The following is an 18,750-nucleotide window of genomic DNA, read 5'->3' as shown; positions in this document are numbered from 1 at the left end:
CGGCTGCCGCTTCCTCTTGCCTCCCACCCCTGCTTGCTATTCTGGGATGGGGCCCCTGCAGCATCACCCCATGGGTGCCAGTACACCCCTGGGACCCCCGCAGCATCACCCCGTGGGTGCTGGGACCCCCTTGGGACCCCCACAGCATCACCCCGTGGGTGCCGGGACCCCCCTGGGACCCCCACAGCATCACCCCGTGGGTGCTGGGACCCCCTTGGGACCCCCACAGCATCACCCCATGGGTGCCAGTACCCCCCTGGGACCCCCACAGCATCACCCCGTGGGTGCTGGGACCCCCTTGGGACCCCCACAGCGTCATCCCATGGGTGCCAGTACCCCCCTAGGACCCCCACAGCATCACCCCGTGGGTGCCAGTACCCCCCTAGGACCCCCACAGCATCACCCCGTGGGTGCTGGGACCCCCTTGGGACCCCCACAGCATCACCCCGTGGGTGCTGGGACCCCCTTGGGACCCCCACAGCGTCACCCCATGGGTGCCAGTACCCCCCTAGGACCCCCACAGCATCACCCCGTGGGTGCCAGTACCCCCCTAGGACCCCCACAGCATCACCCCGTGGGTGCTGGGACCCCCTTGGGACCCCCACAGCGTCATTCCATGGGTGCCAGTACTCCCCTGGAACCCCTGCAACATCGTCCCATGGGTGTTGGTACCTCCAGAGCACCCTGCCGGGGCAGATGTGGCTCCTCTGGGGCTCAGAGCCGTGCTGGTGCCCGGGTGGTGGCTGCTGTCGCCTGTCCCCTGCCCTGGAGCAGCACAGAGGGGTGGGGGGGGAACGTGGCCAGGCATCAGGGCAGGCTGGGGCCAAGGACAGGCTTGCAGGATCAGTCCCAGTGTAGGGACCGTCTCCCTCTGTACTTCCCATACATCTAGAAACTGGGGTGCTGGAGCAGGGCATCAGGGTGCCACAGCATTCGAGGAGCTGGGGGTGCTGAGGGGGCCCTTGGCAGCATTTTGTGTCCCCACTGCAGATGGGGGGGGCACATCCTCCTGTTCCCAGCACCCTGGAGCCTTTAAAAATCCCCCCCCCCGGAGTGAAGCTGTGCAGGAACACGGGAGCTCGCGGCCGGGCGAGCATCCCCTGACCCAAACAGGCCAAACCCAGCTGTGAGCCGGAGCCCCCCCGGGAACAGCTCCTGTTTCCGCACCCCAAATTAAAGACCATGGGATGGGGGTGGGCAGGCGAGAGCTGACCCCTCCGGGCAGCCCCGGCTGTATACCTGGGAGCGCCCTGGCCCGATGCTGTGCCGCAGGTGTCGGTGCTGGGATGGCAGGAGCAGCCTTGGTCCCACGTGGGCAGCAGCAATCGTTGGGAAAACCTTTGCCTTTTCACCAGGGAATCGTTGGCTTTTTCCGGGGGGGGGGAGCCGGGGTGGTCTCGGCACCCCCCGTACCTTGGTGTCGTGCGTGGGCCCCGGGACACAGGGTGGCAGCAGGGCCGTGGGAACGGCAGCATGATTTCCTTCCATAAATTAAAATTAGTTTTGATCAGCTAAATATAGCAAGCTGAGCAAGATGGTAAATGGCAACGTGCTTGAGAGGGGGAAGCGGGACAAACTGGGGCATCGGGGGAGCAAAGGGCTGGCCGGTCCCCAGCCTGCACCCCTGGGGTACAGCCCTGTAATGGGGGGGGGGGGGGGGCTGCTGGCCACGCTCGGGGGGGCTCCCGGGGTGCTGCCGTCCCCAGGGAGCTGGAGCACGGAGCTCCCAGCCCCACCAGCTTCCCAGTTCGGCTCTTGCCCCGTGGCCATGTCTTGGGGATGGCGGGGACCGAGCTGGGCCAGGTCTGCACCCAGTTTGGGGTGGAGAGGCTGCGTGCAAGGGTCCCACTGGAAGCGTTTTAATGCCGTCTGTGGCTCTGCGCCGGGCTGCGGTGGCACTGGGCCATTCCACAGGGGTTTTGGGGTGACCAGTGCTGGGCGACTGCAAAAGGAGCGGCAGCTTTTGAGGGGTGTCACAGCCCAGAGATGGGCTGTGATGGGTGCTGGCACCCTGCGAGTGGAGTGGGATGTAGGGTCCCCCGATACTTCACCCTTCCCAGTGCTGGCTCACGTGGCCCGAAGAGGTGGGTGGTTTCGCTTTGCTGTCTCCTCGTACAGCCACTTCCTGACCTGCGAATGGCGGAGGTCAAATTTAGTCTGTTCACGTTAGAAAAAAAAAAAGAAAATAAAAATAAAATTTAAAAAAACCCTCCAACCTTGAACCTAAAACCAGCCCTTTTGTTTTACGGACCCTCCCCGCAGCCAGCCCAGCCTCCCTTATAACCGCCCTCCCCATCCGACGGACCCGCCGGTGAACAGCATCGGTGCACGGGGCAGGGTCGGAGCAGCCCCCGCGGCTTCGGGCGGGCGCTTGGGGATGCAAAGGCTGATCCCCTGCCCCCAGCGAGGGTCCTGGCATCGCGGCGCCGCGGCTTTTCGGCCGGCACGTGCAGGTGCTTGGGTCCCCGGGGTGGTGTGGGGTGGGGGTGATGGAGCCGGGGCGGTGGAACCGACTGGGCAGAGCTAAGGTGATTTTTTTCCCTCCCTGCCCCAGCAGAATTTCCCAATTTTTTTTTTTTCATTTTTCAGTTTGCCACACTCTTTGCTGAAAAAAAATGCTGAAACTTCCTCTGAAAACTTATTTTTTTCCGCAAAACTTATTTTTGGCAGCCGGAGGGGCGAGGAGGCGTGGGCGGTGCAGGGGCGGATGCTTGCTTGGGCTGGCCCCGGACTGCGAGGACTCAGGGGCTTCTCGCTCTCTTCCAGCCCCTCCTCGAGCTTAGGAGGTGAAAATGGGCCGGAAAAAAATACAGATCAGCCGAATACTGGATCAACGGAACCGGCAGGTAGGAGCCGCTTGGGGATGAGGTGGGGACGAGGGGGACCGGGACCCACAAAGCCATGAAGGGAGGCAAAGCCGCTCTGCTCCCACCTTCCCCACGGGTGTCGGAGCCTTCGGAGGGTTCGGGGCTGTATCCAGGGGTCCTGGGTGCAGCATCCCGTCCCCTTCCCTGCTCTGCAGGTGACCTTCACCAAGCGGAAATTTGGGCTGATGAAGAAGGCGTACGAGCTGAGCGTCCTGTGCGACTGCGAGATCGCCCTCATCATCTTCAACAGCACCAACCGCCTCTTCCAGTACGCCAGCACCGACATGGACAAGGTGCTGCTCAAGTACACGGAGTACAGCGAGCCCCACGAGAGCCGCACCAATTCTGACATCCTTGAGGTAGCGGCGAGGGGCGGCCGGGGTTGGGGGGGGGTGGTGCCGGGATGGGCGCAGGACCCCGCTCACCATCCTGCTCCCCGCAGACGCTGAAGCGCAAGGGGCTGGGGCTGGAGAGCCACGAGCTGGAGCTGGACGAGGGGTCGGATCCTGGGGAGAAGGCGCGAAGGCTGAGCGAGGGCATGGACCTGTCGGTGGGGCGGCCCAGGTTTTACGTGAGTCGCTGCCGTCCCGTGACACTGGGGGGTGAGGGTCCCCGAGGGTCCCCGTCCCCGTCCCTCACCCCCACTTTGCCCTGCAGAGCCCTGCGCCGCTGCCCGAAGCAGCCTACGGCAGCTCCCCGCCGGCCGCCGACGCGTCCTTGGGCAGCACCAGCGGCTCTCCGCAGGGCCAGGGTCGCCCTCCCGCCTTCAAGCCGGCAGCACCGAAGCCACCGGGACGCTCGCCGGGACCGCTGCCCCCAGGTAGGCTCAGACCCATCACACGGGGAACCGGCTGCAGGGGAGAAAGTCCCCGCCGTGGGCACCCTGTCCCTGCCGTGGGCACCCTGTCCCCTCCGTGGGCACCTCGTCCTCGCCGGCCCCGTGGGGATTTTCCCGGCCGGGTGCCGCATGCAAAGCTCCTGTCGCAGCATCTCCCAGGGACTTACCGGGAGTGGGGCCGGGGTGGGTGCGTGGGCAGGTAGCGCTGCCACAGCTGTGGAAACACCATCCCCTGCCTCCATCCAGCTGTTTCCTGTGCCCTGCCGGCACCCGGCACCCGGCTGGTCCCGGCACCCTACACCCACGGCTCCCTCCCGTGCGTCACAGCTCGGAGTGAGGCACGAGGGGCTCATCCTGCCCGGTGGGACGGCACCAGCCCAGGGTGGTGACAGGGACACGGGTGCCTCCAGGGCCACGCGGCGGAAAAGCGGCCGGAAAAAATAATGCTGGGGTTTGATGGGTGGATAGGAGGTGGCACGGGGGTGGCTGGGCAATATTCCCGGTGCGGGATGCGGCCGTGCATCATCCCCATCTCCCTGGACAGGGACGGCGTGGTGGCCCCAGGCACGCTGGACATCCCGGCGGCTGCATGGGGAGCTGGGGCGAGGGTTCTCCCCGCAGCAAGGTCCAACCGGGGAGGTTTGCAGCCCACCGGCCCCAGGGCCGGATCCAGCCACCGCCTTCGCGCACCGTTTCCGCTCGCAGCGTGCGGTCGCAGCGGACCCGGGGGGCGGCCGCCGCAACCCAGGTGCGCCGACGGCTTCGTGCAGGATGTGGGTTTGCCGGAGCGCGGCACCGTGGAGGCATGCACGGCCGCCTGCGGCGACGAGGGCACCGTGGGCATCCCCCCCGTGCCCCACCAAGGACCGGAGCCCCTGGGACCCTACATCCCTTGGGGTCACGCCGTGCATCCTCCTGTCCCTCTGTCTGTCCAGGTATCGGCTACCCACTCTTCCCTGCCGGCAGCCTGAACCGAGCCCTGGCCACCAAGACTCCCCCGCCGCTCTACCTGGGGGCAGAGGGCCGGCGCGGCGAAGCCCACGGCGGTGGCCGGAGCGGCGGCAGCACGGCGGTGAGTGCCGGAGAGGGGGACACCGGGCCTGCAGCATTCTGGACTGGCATGCTGCTAGCCCCCCCAAATCTCCAGCTCCCTGCTCCCGGCTCGGCGTCCTCGGGGTGCCCCTGATTCTGTGGGATTGGGACACCCTGGCCGTGGGAGTTCCCGTGGGGGTCGGTGCCAGCAGGATGCTCGGTGGCCTCGCGCATCCCACTCCCCAGCAGTGACGCCGTGGGAGGGGACAGCAGGGTGAGGGGTGTCGTCGTCGTCCCCCCCGTCATGGCTCGCTGCAGCCAGGCATTTCCCGTGCGCAGTGTCCCCTCGGAGCTGCGCAGACACCCCCTCCCCAAATTCAGCGAGGAGCTTCTCCGATCCGCTCCCACCTCCTCTTCCTCAGCCCAGCACTGGGGCTTTGCTGGGGGGGGGGGCAGAGGAAGGGGCTGGGGTGGGGAGAGGCTGCATCATGAGCAACCCCCCCATGGGGTTGGCAGCACGAGGCCTGACGGGGGGGGCACCCCGCTTTTCCGCAGCGGCCGCTGTACCCCACTCTGCAGACCCTGAGCCCCGTGCTCACCCCGGGCAGCTCCGGCGTCCCAAGCCACGGCCTCACCGGCTTCCCCTTCCTCGCCCCAGCCCAAGCAGGTAAGTCCTGGCCCCTTGGCCCTGGGACAGCACGGACACCCCCCCCCACCATCTGTAGACACACACCCCCCCCCAGCTCCTGCTCATTCTTGGCCTCCTGCTCAGCAGAGTTTGGGGCTGGCGAGACCCCGCTGCCCCCCGGCTTCCTGCAGCCCGGCCCCCCGGCGTGGCAGCACCCACGGGACATGGCGGCGCTGGGGTAAGGATGGGGGACGGCCGCGGGGTGGGGGACGGTGGGGGGACACCACGGGTTGGGGATGAGCCTATTTGTGGGGAGCTGCTGCACCCATGGGTGCTACCTTCCAGCCATGGGTGCTGCAGGCACCCAAGGTGCAGCATCCCCCCCCCCCCCCGCCTGCCTTGCTGGGGTCTGTCCAGCTTCATCCCAAAACTGGGGTGCAAGGGGTCACCCCAGGACCCACCCCCCCACGCTGTCGGCAGAGCTTATTTCCAACCAGACTTCCCCAGGGGACCTCGTCCCCATGTCCCCCCCCCGGGTCACACACTGGGTGGGCAGCTGCCCAGTGCCTGGCTGGGTCAGAGCGGGTACATGAGATGAGTTTGGGGGGTCTCAGCCCCTCTAGGGAGGAGAGGGGGGGGTTGAACTGGGCCTCTCCCCACCCTGAGCACCTCGGTAGGGGATGTGGGAAGACTCGACCTCACTCCTCCTCCCTTCTTACCCCAGGGTCAGCAGCCGGATGGTGTCCACCGAAGAGCCGGCCCCGGCCCCCAGCACCTCCCCGCAGCACCAAGCCATCAGCATCAAGTCGGAGCGGGTCTCCCCAGGGCTGGGCACCCCCCAGCCCCCCCTGGCCAACCTGGCCTCCCTGAACGAAGCATCCCGAGGTTCCGGAGACCTCCAGCCACGGGATGACTATACCAAGGGATACCCCTACCCCCTGGGCCCCCCCCGGCCGCTGGCAGAGGAGCAGCGGGCCCCCATCCCCACACGGCGGGCGCAGGCCATGGACGCTTGGCAGAGATAGCGAGGCTGATGGGGTGCAGGGGGTGGGGAGCCTGGGGGAGCAGCCCCCCCCCCCCACAAGACCCCCAGCAAACCCCTTGTGCCCTTTGCAATGCTGCCGGGGGGGGGGGTCGGCGGTGCCGCAGGGCTTCCCGTGGGGTCGCGGTCCCCCACCGTGGGACTGCAGCTCCCAGCAAACCCCCCTCCCCACTCTGGTGCCCCCCCCTAAACATGCCACCCCCCCCCTTCTAGCTCTGACCCCCAGCCCCCTGCGAGTCCAGGACCCCACGGGCGAGGAGCGCTCCCCTCGTCCCCTGTCCGGTGCCGGACACTGTCCATCCCTGTCCATCCGTCTGTCCATGCGTCAGCGTGTCCCCAACGAGCAGGAATGTCTGAGAAGTGCCACGGGGTGGCAGCAGGACTGAGAGCACCAGCAGCGGGTCCAACTCTGCACACCCCTGGCCCAATCCTGCACCCAGCCGGAGTTGGGGGGCTGCTGGGGTCCCGCAGCGGGGTGGGAGGGAGGGAGGGAGGCAGCTGGGGGGGGGCTGGGTGCTGCTCCCCCAGCCCAGGGGCTCTTTTCTATTTATTATCTTCTCACCAATAAAGAGCTGGGGATGTCGGGGTGTCTGGTGTGAGCTTCTTGGGGCTCAGGCAGGGTGACGCGGGGTGGCTAACGAGGCAGTAGGTCATTAATGTCCCCGAGAGGAGAAGCGGCCCAAATCCTGACCCCCTTTGGGCTCAGCATCGTTTGTCCCCCGTGTCCCCCAGGCTCGGAGCCGCCTCTCCAGGGTCACCCATGAGGAAAGGGGGTGACAGCTGGGTCACCCCCACCTCTGGGCAGCTCTCTGGGGCCCAGCCATGCTGCTCCCACCCCTCAGCTCCCTGGGAGACCCCAAAAAGCTGCTTAGAAGGTCTCAGCGCCACGGCCTGGCCCTGGGAGCGGGCGGGAGGAGGACAAACCCCTTCTGTAAGGCAAAGTGGGGGGTTAAGGGGGGGGACAGACCAGCTGAGCTGTGTCTCTTATAGCTCAGGGCTGGGCTGGGGTTTCTGCTGCTCCCTGGGGTGGGGGAGCATCCCATGGGGCCTGCCGTGTGCTGGCTACGGCTACGGCTACGGCTACGGCCACGGCCACGGCCACGGCTACGGCCACGGCCACGGCTACGGCCACAGCCACGGCCACGGCCACGGCCACGGCCACGGCTACGGCCACGCTGCTGAGAGGTGAGCGAGGACCGGGGGGGGGCACACACCAGGGTTTGGCAGTGCCCATCGTCCTCTGGTTTTGGGGGACTGGGGGAGTGGGTTCCCCCCAGCACTACCTGGGCACCCACAGGTTGGGGTCAGGCAGGGATGGGGGGGTTCTCAGCCCCTTCCCACCCGGGGGGGGGGATTACTGGTGGCCGAGCCCTGAGATTAAAACATGGGTGGGAGATTAATCCTGGGAAGAGTTTGCCCCGTTTAATAGAGCCTGGTGAGTGACATAAATAGCAGCCGGGATTAGGGGCTGTACGGAGCCCCAGCAGCCCAGGGCCGGATCCGGCCTCGGCCCAGGTCCCCCCCCCGGCTGACGGGTCCCCCCCTGGGCGACCCTTGGGGCTGGGAAGGGGCTTCTGCGTGGAAAGAGGAGGCGAGACACCCGGTGAAAGTGTGGGGGCTGGGGTAAGAGACACTGATTGAATAGCAATGACTGCATGATTTATGGTTTGCATTATTGCATGGCTCATTTGAATATATGCTAATAAGGCTTTTCTCCTCGTTTTGTTTGTAAGATTTAGATTTGCTATGGCAACCCGCTGGCATGGAAGGAGCGCCAGGAAATGTCAGGGTGAGGTGAGCCCCGGGAAGGGGCTGGGGCTGCCGGGGAGGTGGGGGGACACTCACCGCATCCCACCGTGGGGAAACGGCAGCGGCCGGCGGGACCCGGAGGGCAGCGGCGGGAGACTCGGGAGCTGACCGGAGCTGTGCATCCCCCCGGCTGCCTGCAGGTCCGGTAAAGCCCGGTTGTGACAGGCCCTAAACTGGGATGGGGGGGTGCCCTGGGGTGCCCCCAGCCCTGCTTTTAGGCTTGCAGGGATGCCCCTTTGGCCCTCTGCCCCCAGCCTCACGTCCCTGCCTACCTGCCGAGCGTCCCCCCAGTACGGCGGAGACGGTGGGTCCATTGCACCCGACCCAAAGGTGGCACCCAGGGACCCCCAGCTTTGCTGGGGAGGGGGGGAGACAGTGCTCCAGATGATACTGGGAAGAGACAGAGCATCTGCATTCGCTCTGTGGCCCCCCACCCATCCATCCTACGGGGTCCTGGTCCACGGTGGAGGGGTCTGGGCCATGTCCCCACCTCCGTGGCTCCGTGTCCCCTTCCCAGGTGACCAGGGAGATGCTCCAGTAAATCCCAGTTACCTGCAGGCCCAGTATGGCGGGGATGAGGAGGCTGTGCTGCTCCGGTAGGGTGCTGGGCTCCGGCGCTGGGGACTGCGGAGTCGGTGGGGCTTTGTCTCCCGGTTGGTGCCGGTACCTCTCCCTCTGCTGAGGGGGGGGGATGTGCTGTCGGGGCTGCGCACCCCGATTTGGGGACGGCTGCGGACCTTGTAGTCAGGGTGCTCCCTTGCCAGGGGAAAGGCAGACGGGTTGGTTTTGGGGGGGCGACGACCGACCCCTCCCCAGAACCGTGGGCGAGCAACCCCAAGTCATCGGATGCCAACCCGGGGAGGGGTGGGCTCATGGTCCGTGTCCCTCGGGGTCGTGGTGCTACCGAGGGGACATCCCGGCTGGGGATGGGGTCTTCCCCCGCTGCCCCCCCCCCCCCCCAGGCGGTTTTGTCCCCCTCCGGCCCCATCCCGGGCTGCGGGGAAGGTGCGGTCCCTCGGAGCCCCACGGCCACGCGTGACCGTGAAGAAGCCCCGGGCGGTGGTCCCGGGGCTCAGCCGGAGCTGGGCACTGCTTGTCCCCTCACCGACCCGACGTTGCCGGGCCGCCCCCTCCAACCGGGGACCGGTGTCCTCTCCCGGTTTACCCGGAGCCGTTTACACGCCTTGAAACGAATCCCGGGCTGGGGGCGAACGACCCCGGTCCCGACCCCGAGGGGACGTGGGGGGGTGGTGGTAACCGGTCCCTCCTCACCCCCTCGTCGCAGCAAACCGGGGCCGAGCCGGACACCGGGGGCTGCCGCCCCCCTCATCTCCCCCCCCCCCGGTGTATCCTCCCCCAAACACCCACTTTGTTGTTTTGCAAAAGCCCTGAAATATTCATGGCGCTGCGTCGAGCGCCTCTTAATGAATTTTTGATCAAAACGTTATCAGGGAGCCAAAGTACACCCCCCCACACCCCCGCCGTCGAGGGGGGACGACGACCGGGTCCCCCCCGGTACCGGGGGGAGCTGGAGGAGCCGGGCCCGGCCCCGAGGGCCTTTTACCGGGGCAGGGAATGATTCCCCGGGAATGGTTTTTTCGGAGCCGGCAGCAGGATTTGGGGTGCCCGACGTGCAGCCCCGGCCTCCTCCTGCCCTCCCCCGCCCCCCCCGGGGCCGGGAGAGACGGGCCGGACCCCCGCAAAACCCCGGTTGGACGGGACGGGCGGTGGGCAACCGGGGCAGGGCGTTCCGCCGCTCCCCCAACCCCCCCGGGAGAAATATTCGTTGAGGGGGAAATGCATAAGCGGAGCTCATTAGGGGACAGCACGGAGCCGGTGGCCTCCCCTGTAGCGCCGGGCTGGGGGGGGGGGGGCTGCCCGTTACCGCTGCGGAGGGGGGGGGGCACCGGGCACCGGGCACCGGGCCGGTCCCCGTTCCGCGGCGGGGGACGCCCACCCTGATCGCTCCGGTGGCTGGAGCCAGTCTCGGTCCACCCCGGCCCGACTCGGTGTCGGTGGGGGTTTACCACCCCCCCTGACCCCCCCCCCCCGGGGATAGTTTTGGGGCGCAAACCCCACCCGGTGCTGCACGAAGCCACCGGTTTTTAACGCGCTCCGAAAATCCCGGTGCACCGGAGGCTCGGGGGGGGGGGGAGGGGGGGGGCTCAATTCCCGGCCACTTCGGAGCTTGGAGGTGTTAACACCCTGGGTAGGGGGGAGATTTGGGGTTTAATTAAAAAATACCCCATTTTTGCTTCGTTTCCACGGACTAATCCTGCCCCGACCGGGGAGAGGGGGGGCACCCTGCCCGCCAGCCCCCTCCTGCCGCAGGGACCGGGGGTGGGGGGGAAGCAGGAGGACCCCCCCCCATACACCTTCCCCCTCCTCTCCAGATCCTGACCCCGTTCCCTCCGTGCCCCGTGGGGGTCTCCCGAGGGTCCCGCGGGGGGGGGGGGGGATCCGGCTCCGGCCCTGCCTCCCGCTGCCCGTGCGGGGCCGCATCCGCGGGGTCACCGGGATGCTGCTACTGATGATGAAGATTAAAAAGAATAAAATCCCCGTTATTTTTAGGTTCTGCTGCCACAGCCGCCCCCGCCCCTGAGCCTCTCCCCCCCCCCCCCCCCCAGCCCGGTGCATCCCCCCCAGCGCAGGGTTAACCTATCCCCTCCCGACGCGAGGACGTCATGCCTTACGTAGTAAAATATGGAGAAAGCGGGGGGGAGAGGCAAAAAAAAAAAAAAGCAAAAAAAAAAAAGCGCATTTTTTTCCCTCCTCTCTCCCATCTCCATTTCCAAAAGGGACAAAATGGATGTTTGGGCGGAATCCGTGTCGTGTCCCCCCCCCCCCCTCCCGCCGCCCTCCCTCGGCTCGTCTCCGAGGACCCGGCGGCGGAGAACCGGGGCTGCCCGGGCCCGGTCTGGGGGCTCCCGGCGTTAAAGCCCCCGGGCAGACGTTATCTATTTAACCCCACGTAAAGGCAACGTGATCGCGGGGGGCTCCGTTTCCCACAGCCCCCGCCGTTTCTGGCAGTCTTCTCCGGTTCTACCGCCCTCCGCGGCGGCTGGATGGCTCCGGGCTCCGCGTCCTGCCCGGTGCCGCTTTTTTCTCCCCCCCCCCCCCGACCCCAAAAAGCCTCCCGCCCCCCCCCGGAGGCTGCCGGTGTCCCGGTTGCTCTCGGCTCACGCTGTCGCTAAGTCATTAATGGATGCAGATGTGCGGAGGGAGGTAAATAATCCGCCCCCCCCCCCTTTCTTTTTCTTCCTCTCCCTGCCCCGCACCGAACTCCCGGGGCCGGGATAACGGGCAGCACCGGGCAGCTGCCGGTACCGCCCGCCGGAGGGGCAGGGCTGTGCGGGCACCGGCAGCCCCCCCAGCTTCTCCCAACTTGGAAGAAGTCGATGGGGGGGGGGGGGGGGAGACACGACCCCACGCCTCCCCCACCGGGGCTTTTTTTTTTTTTTGGGGAGTGGGGGGTGGGTTTTACCTTTCTTTCCCCCCCACCCCTCCGGATTAGGGGCTGCGGGTGCCGGTAGCCCGGTGTGAGTTGGGGGGGGGGGGGGGGGAAACGGGACGAGGCGTGGAAAGCTGCCCTCCCTCCGGCTCCCGCAGCGCCGGGAACAATGGCCACGGGCTCCGTGGGGACAATGCCCGGCGGAGCCGAGCTGCTTGGGTTGCAGGACACGTCCACCACCGCCTCGGCCACCCCGGGCCCCGGCCCCCCTCTCCCCCCCCTCCCCAAATCCGGGGCAGGCACCCCCCCGACTGTCGTCGTCTCCCCCCCCCCACCCCGGGACAGGCACCCCTCCCCCCCCCCCCCCCCTCCGCCGCTCCCCCGGGACTGTGGGAAAACGCGTGGCCGGGGATTTGGAGGGGGGGGGGGTGTTTTGCGTGGGGAGGGGGGGGGTGGCACTAAACTTGGGGAAAAGTCGTGTGTCCTCGTCCCGTCCTCCCAGCCCGGGACCGGTTCTGTCCCCTCCCGGCTTTGGGGGGACCCCCCCCCCCCAAATTCCCTCTTGCCCATCCCAACTCTTCCCACAAACTCCACCGGGTTTTTCCCAACCGGGGCTCAACAGGTCGGTACCGGCCAGTCCCCAGGTGCGCGCTCCTCCGCTTCATCCCCCTCCCACGCCATTTCCCAACCCTCCATCACTTCCCCCCCCCCCCCCCCATCCCACCCTTCCACCCCCCCCGCCCCCCCTCATTATTCCTGTTATCCCAAGGCAGCCTCCGTGCCCAAACGCCGGCATGTGCGAGGCAAACAGAGCGCGATTGTTCGGAGCCTGGGAACGCGCGGAGGGGGCGCGGGGGCCGCCGCCCGCCGCCCCCCCCCCGCGGCCCCGGCCCCCGTTCAGCCGCGATTGTGATGGAAATAGGCCTTTCCCCGCATGCTGTTGAACTTGATGTTGACTCCTTTTCTTTTTGGGGGTTTCACATCTCTTCGGTCACTTGTTTTGTGGGAAAATTTTCTCCCGAGCTCCGGTGTGAAATTAATTAATCAGGGCCTCTAGATGGCAATGGGACACAAAAGGGGACAGCTCGGGGAAACTCCGACAAACTCACAAAAGCCACCCCCGGGGTTTATAGCCCCGGGCCGGTCGGACCGACTGCCCTGCCCTGCCCGGTGCCCGAGGTAAGGGGCTGCCGGAGCGAAGTTTCGGTGTGTGCAGCTATTTTTGGGTTGGGTTTTTTTTTTTTCTTTTGGGGTGGGGGGAGGTTTGGGGCGGGAAAAAAAAAAAAAAAAAGGGGAGTAGGGACCCCCGGGTTTGGGGGTGCGGGGGTGCTGTGCCCGGGGGGGTGTTGTGTGGGCATCCCCTCCCGTCCCCTTCCCACCCTGCGTTGGTGCGAGGCTGTATCCCAGCCGCAAAATACGCGGGCGGGGGGGGGGGGGGGGAGAAAACAATAAAAAAAAAATTTCCCCACTCAAAGGGCCGGGGCTGAATTCGGCATTTCTGGAGAAATAGGGGAGGGAAACAATTTCTCTTGTTTTATTCTTATTTTTCCCTCCCGAAAAAAGTAACTGGGGTTATTCCTGTGCTGAAGCGCCTGGCTCTGCCCGAGCGGGCACGGCGGGGATTTCCACGCCGTTGTTTCCCGAGCGGGGAAATCTCTGCCGTGCGCGGGGGGAAACCGTTTACCCCCAGTTTGGACTGGGGAGGTGGTTGTTTGATTTCCAGTCACCCTCCACGCTATTAGTTTCAGCGGGTGCCGCGCGTGTGTGTGTGTCCTCCGACGGGTTTAGCAGCGACGGGGGGGGATAAATATAAAATCAGATTTTCTTTTGAAGCACTTTGCGGGGCAGGATATGATTGTTTTTAGAGAGAGATCTATCTTTGCAAAGCGGTCGGGGCTTTGGGGGAATATTTCTGCACGGGAACAGGCCAAAAATACGAGCGTCAAATCCCCTCCCGCTCTTTGTTGCCACAACACCTTTGGGTGACAGCGGCTGCAGGAACAAAATCATTAACATCTGTTAAATCTTTAGTTTTCGCCCACATCGATATTTCCAGCCGGGCAGCAATTCGGGTGGATTTGGCCGGGGGTTTGGGGAACCCTTTTCCTCGGGGTCGCCCCCTCCCTCTCCGGTGTTGGTTGAATTGAGCCGCGAAGCGATGTGCAGAGGAACGAGTCGTTGTATTTTAAATGCAAATAATTCCCAGCGACAACGCTGGAACCAAACAGAAAACAAAAAAAGAAAAATGGGGCGGGAAAAGAAAAAAAAGGGGGGGGGAAATATCTCGGTGGGAGGAAAAGGGGGCAAAAAGAAAAAAAAAAAAAACAAAAAAACCAAACAACAAACCCGTTGAAGAATCCGCTTTCGAGGGGCGCCGGGCCGGGGGGGGGGAGGGGGGCTAGCCCCGGCGGGCGAACGGCTCCGGTGCCCGGGGAGCGGCGGCGGCTGCCCCGTGCGAGGCTCCGGTGCCCACGACGCGGGGGTTCTGGGCCGCCCCCCCCGGCCGGTAAAGCCGGCCAGGCGGCCCCTGGGTGGGGGGCAGCCCCTCGGCGGGGGTCTGCCGTATTTCCCCGGCAGCAGAGGCCGTGTCCCGGCTTGCCCCCCCCCCCCCCCCCTCCCCTCCCACCCCTCCAACCTCGGGCAGAACCGGGGCTCCGGGCTGGAGTGTCCCCACTCCACGGGTGGAAAGGACCGCTTTGGGGGCATCCCACGCCCTGTCCGCCGGTGGGACCGGCTCCGGTTGTCCGGGCAGGGGCTCCAGCACCGCCCACCCCCCCGCCCCCGCTGCCAGCCTCGCCGGGAAAGTTGCTCCAAGTTGGAGGGATGGCGGCGGCGGCACCGGCTCCTCCTGACGCCTCTTCTCTCTCTTTCCCTCCCCAGGTGGGCTCGGTGGAACGGCGCGGCGGGGAACCGGCACACCGGGCGAGGCGGAGGTAACGGCGGTTCTCCTCCTCCCCCCTCCGTCCCCACCACCGGGATTCGACCGGTTTTACCGAAGGGATGCGGGGCAGGTATGGGACCAGCAGTTAGTGGCGTTTACCGGTAACGGTGGGAAGTTACCGGGCTGGCGGGGAGCGGCACACGGCGGCATCCCTCGGTGCGATGGCGGGGGGGGGGGGGGAGGGAGGTTGGGGGGGGGCCGGCAGCCGGCCGGGCTGCCCGGGCTCCGGTTCTCCGGCGGGAACCGGCTCTCCCGCTCCGCTTCGAGCCGAGCCCGGCCCCGCTGCCTCCCGCCGAGGCGGCCGGCGGTTCCTGCGGCGAGCGCCGTGCTCGTACCGGAGCCCAACATGGCTGCTGTAGTGAAGGTATTTGATTCACACGAGGGTGGAGGCGAGGGGAAGAAGGGGGGACGAGAGGTACCGGGGCCGAAGCCAGCGCCCGCAGCCGCCGGGGCGAGGGGTACAGGCGGGCGACGACTCGGTAAGTGCCGGGGAGGAACGGGGCCGGGCGGGCCCCGTGGAACCCCCGCCGCGGACACGCGTGGGGAGGCCGCCTTTCCCGTGTCGGCGCTGTCAAGCCTCCCCCCACCGTTCCTCGGGGGCAGGGAGCGGTGGGCAACGGGAATCGGGAACCGGCGGGGGCAAACCGGGCCGCTGCGGCCCGCCCGGGCCCTGCGCGGCGGCTACCGGGGCCCGGGGGCGGCGGGGGAACGGGACCGGTAGGGATGCCGCTCCCCGGTCCCGCCGCTGCACGAAGCGGCCCCTTTCCCCGAGCCGGACCCGGGTCGGAGGATCGCTCCCGGGGTCGGCGGAGAAGCTCCGCCGGTGCCGTTCGGTCCCTCGGCGGAGCTTTGGGGCCGCGGTCGTTCTTTTACCCTTTGGGGAAGGACCGCGGCCGGGCCCGCCCGGGGAAGGAACGGTTCGGTCAGCGGAACCCACCGGGGAGGCGGAACGGGGCCGGGACCGGTGGTGCCCCGGGTGGTGTGGACGGCAGCGGGGCCGAGCCCGCCGGGGCCGCCGGGGCCGCCGCCGACCGGGGCCGGGCGGGAGAGTCATTCCGGAGCCCGGCTACGGAGGGAACGGTACCGGCTCGGCCCACGCGCGATGCGGACCCGCGGGGCGGCGGGGGAGCGTGGGGAGGTGCGGGGAGAGCGCGGGTGGCAGCTACCGGGTGCGTGCGGGGGGACGATCCGTTAATTTGGCAACCGGCTGCTTCGCTGGCACCATCTTCCCGTTCGGAACGGTTAGCCGTGGCGCGGTGCACCGGAGAGACGGGAACCGCGAGGGATGCTAACGATAATAATGAAGAGCAATACTAATAATTAATTAGTGGCGGCTTGGAAAGAAAAGGACGGAGGAGGCACGACCCCGCACGGCCCCGGGGCGCGGCGGCGGCGGCGGCGGTTCAGCACCACGGAGAGCGGCGGGGCCGGTTCCCCGGTGCCCGGTTCCCGGTGCCCGGTGCCGCCGGTGGGAGAATCCTCCGCCCGCTCCCCGCTGTGCAGCGGTCACCGCTTGCGGATGGGGCTACCTGTCGAAGGGTTCTCCCGCCCCGGGGGTCCCCGGTGTCGGGCTAGAAAGCTCCGTTGCTCCCGGGAAGCTGCCGGTGCTTGAGGGTTGGCATCTCCGCAAGTGCCGCCGTGCATCGCTCTCAGCCCCTTCAAACGCAGAGATTCAGATATGTATCATATATATATATATATATATATAGGTGCATGTATATAAAAGGGCGGGTGTGGACAGCGGGGACCGGGACGGATCCGTGCCTTCTCCCCGAAACCCGGAGCTCTGGGAGCGGGAGCCGGGCCCCGCCGCCCGTTCCCAGTCCTCGTTGGAAGCGGAGCCCGGCCGGGGCTGCCCAGAACCGGGGCACCGGCACGGTGCTGTGCCCGGTACCGGGACCGGTGCTATGCCCGGTGCCGGTGCTCTGCCCGGTGCCCGTGTTATGCCCGGGCCCGCCTGTTGGTTTCGTTTTTCTGCCGCTTTACCGGAGCGAGGTACGACGAGGCGGCCCCGGGAGTGCTACGGAACCCGCCGAACCGGGGCAAAGCTGGGGGACGGGGGGGGGGGGGGGGGAACGGGGGTGTGAAGGAGGCTGGGGAGAACCGGGGTGTCCTGCGTGGGTGTGGGTATCCACGGCTGCGTGTGCGGGGCCGTGCGTGCATCAGGACGAGTGTGACCGACAACGTGTGTGCATCGGTGTGAGCGTTCCTGGGTGTGCACCGGGGACGGGGGGTGCTCCCGGGGGGGGGTGTGCACCGGTGCCCGGGCCACCCCCCCCCCCGGCGTGGGTGCGTGTACACGGCTGTGCCCGCCGGTTCTCTCCCGGTGTGAGACGGCTGGGGGTGACAGGGAAAGGCCGCTGCCCCCCCCCCCCCCCCCCCCTCCGGCCGGGGTTGCCCCGCCGTTGCCGGGAGAGCGGAACGGGACCTCTGCACCGGGGCAGAGCCGGTCGGGACCGGCCCCGGGTGGCCGCACGGGGGGGACGTGGAGCCGGACCTCGGCCCCGGGCTCTGTCCCGCCGTCCCTCCGAGTCGCGGCCCCGCTTTGTCCCGGGCCCGGGGGGGGGGGTGGGTGTCCCTCCCCGGCCGGGGGGGTGGGGGGGGGGGCCGGGCCCGTCGGAGGACCCTATTACCGGGGGTCTGTCGAGCCCGGTTTTACTCCCGAGCAGCCGCCAATTTTCCCTTTTGCAAGAGGGGCCCGGGAGAGCAGCCTCGACGGGAGGGTCTGTCCCCCCTTCTTCGCCCCCCCCCCCCCCGGCCGTTTCCCCGCCCCCGGCCACGTCGGGTTTAACCCCAGCCTTTACCGGGGGGGGGTTGGTGGTAGTGTGTGTGTGGGGGGGGTGGTCCGGCTCCGCCACAGCCCTGCCCGAGCAGGGTTACCCCCGGGGCACCGCCGCCTCCCCGACGGGGCGGGTCGGCTGCTGCGGGAGGCTGGGTCCGGGGAGGGGGGAGGCGAGAAGGGGGGGGGGGGGGGGGACCCGGGCGAGCAGACGGGCCAGCCCCCGGGGACAGCGGCGACCGTGGCGAATGGCTTTGCCCCCCCCCCCCCCCCCCGGGGGGGGTGGGGGGGTGGGGGGTGGGTGGGGGGTGACCCCTGCCCCGGCCCCACGCCCGGGCTGTCCCAGCCCCGCCGCTCGGGCTTTGTCCCCGTCGGCCGCCCCGTCCCTCCTCCCGCCCTCCCCCGCCCTCCAGCCATCCCTCCGCCGCCGGTTCTGCCTCAACTTTAGAGGCAGGTCCCGGAGAAGCCGGGAAGAGGGAGAAGGATCCGCACCGGTATCGGTACCGGCCCCGGGCGGGGGTATCCAACCTCCATCGCCGGCCGAACCTTCTCCCTACCCTGCCAGCCTGGGAAGGATGCGGCGACCCGGAGGCGACGGCGACCGCGGGGAGCACCGACCCCAGCGGGGCGAGCAGGTACCCCCTCCCCGGTAGCCCCCTCGCCCCCCCGCCCCCCCTTCCCGGGGTCCCCTCCCCGTCCTCTCCCCGTTCCCGGGGACGGCAGCTCCACCGAGTTTCCCTCCGAGCAGCCGCACGACCGGAGCTCCCCCGGCTCCGGCTTGGGCAGCTCCCCGGGAGCATCCCCCGGCCGGTGCTCGGGGACGGTGCCCGGAGGCTCCCGGTCGGGGTGCGGGGTCCCTGCGGGCGAGGACGGGGTGGCCCCGGCGAATGCAGGGTGTTCCCCCCAACAGCCTCCCCCCCCACCCCGGGGAAGACTGACCGCCCGGTTACCCCCAGGATATGCGGGGTCCCACCGGGGGATGCGGGCCCGGCGGCAGGGACCGGCCAGGAGAGGATGGGGAGGAAGAGGAGGAAGAGGAAGGGCAGAGCGGGGGCGCGGTGGAAACCCCCGGGGGGGCCCTTTCGGTTGGGCCCGTCCCTTCCCCAGCCACTCTCATGACTCAGCAGTTCCGTGCCAGTAATTTACAGTAATTACAAAGTGGGAACGGGCTCTGGGGCGAGTCTGGGGGCGAATTTGGAGCTGGGAAGGAGGCAGGTCCCTGGGCCGCAGGCGGCTGGGATGGATCCCGGAGGAGCATCCTGCTCTGCGATGGCCCTCGGTCACGGGGGGCTGCGCGGGGCTGAGCCCGCTTTAGGGTACGGGTCCCCTTTGGGGTGCAGACCTCAAGTCGGGGCGCTCGGGT

The 18,750-nt window shown here is 67.7% G+C and overlaps 3 protein-coding genes across 3 annotated transcripts in view; all 3 read left to right on the top strand.

Moving 5' to 3' along the window:
• Positions 1–2,774: 2,774 nt before the first annotated feature.
• Positions 2,775–6,390, top strand: MEF2B (myocyte enhancer factor 2B). The gene is made up of 8 exons (XM_049808306.1): positions 2,775–2,846; positions 3,023–3,226; positions 3,310–3,438; positions 3,525–3,687; positions 4,641–4,777; positions 5,293–5,404; positions 5,513–5,603; positions 6,090–6,390. The coding sequence occupies exons 1-8, from the start codon at positions 2,793–2,795 to the stop codon at positions 6,388–6,390; spliced, it is 1,191 nt and encodes a 396-aa protein (XP_049664263.1). The 5' UTR covers positions 2,775–2,792.
• A 2,112-nt stretch (positions 6,391–8,502) lies between these two features.
• Positions 8,503–18,750, top strand: part of SUGP2 (SURP and G-patch domain containing 2) — an 86,879-nt gene continuing 76,631 nt past the window's right edge. Inside the window, 1 exon segment of the mRNA XM_049809462.1 lies at positions 8,503–8,506. The gene's annotated coding sequence lies outside the window, so the exon portion shown is untranslated.
• LOC126041954 (uncharacterized) overlaps positions 8,697–18,750 on the top strand; it is a 36,726-nt gene continuing 26,672 nt past the window's right edge. Inside the window, exons 1-4 of the mRNA XM_049808389.1 lie at positions 8,697–8,812; positions 11,247–11,308; positions 12,716–12,846; positions 14,312–14,678. Of these exons, the coding sequence (XP_049664346.1) occupies positions 8,697–8,812; positions 11,247–11,308; positions 12,716–12,846; positions 14,312–14,678 (676 nt within the window). The remainder of the gene's footprint in view (positions 8,813–11,246; positions 11,309–12,715; positions 12,847–14,311; positions 14,679–18,750) is intronic.

This window comes from Accipiter gentilis, chromosome 8, assembly GCF_929443795.1.
Source record: "Accipiter gentilis chromosome 8, bAccGen1.1, whole genome shotgun sequence".
In the NCBI taxonomy this organism is placed as follows: Eukaryota; Metazoa; Chordata; class Aves; order Accipitriformes; family Accipitridae; genus Astur; species Astur gentilis.
This window is presented reverse-complemented; position numbering and strand designations above follow the sequence as displayed.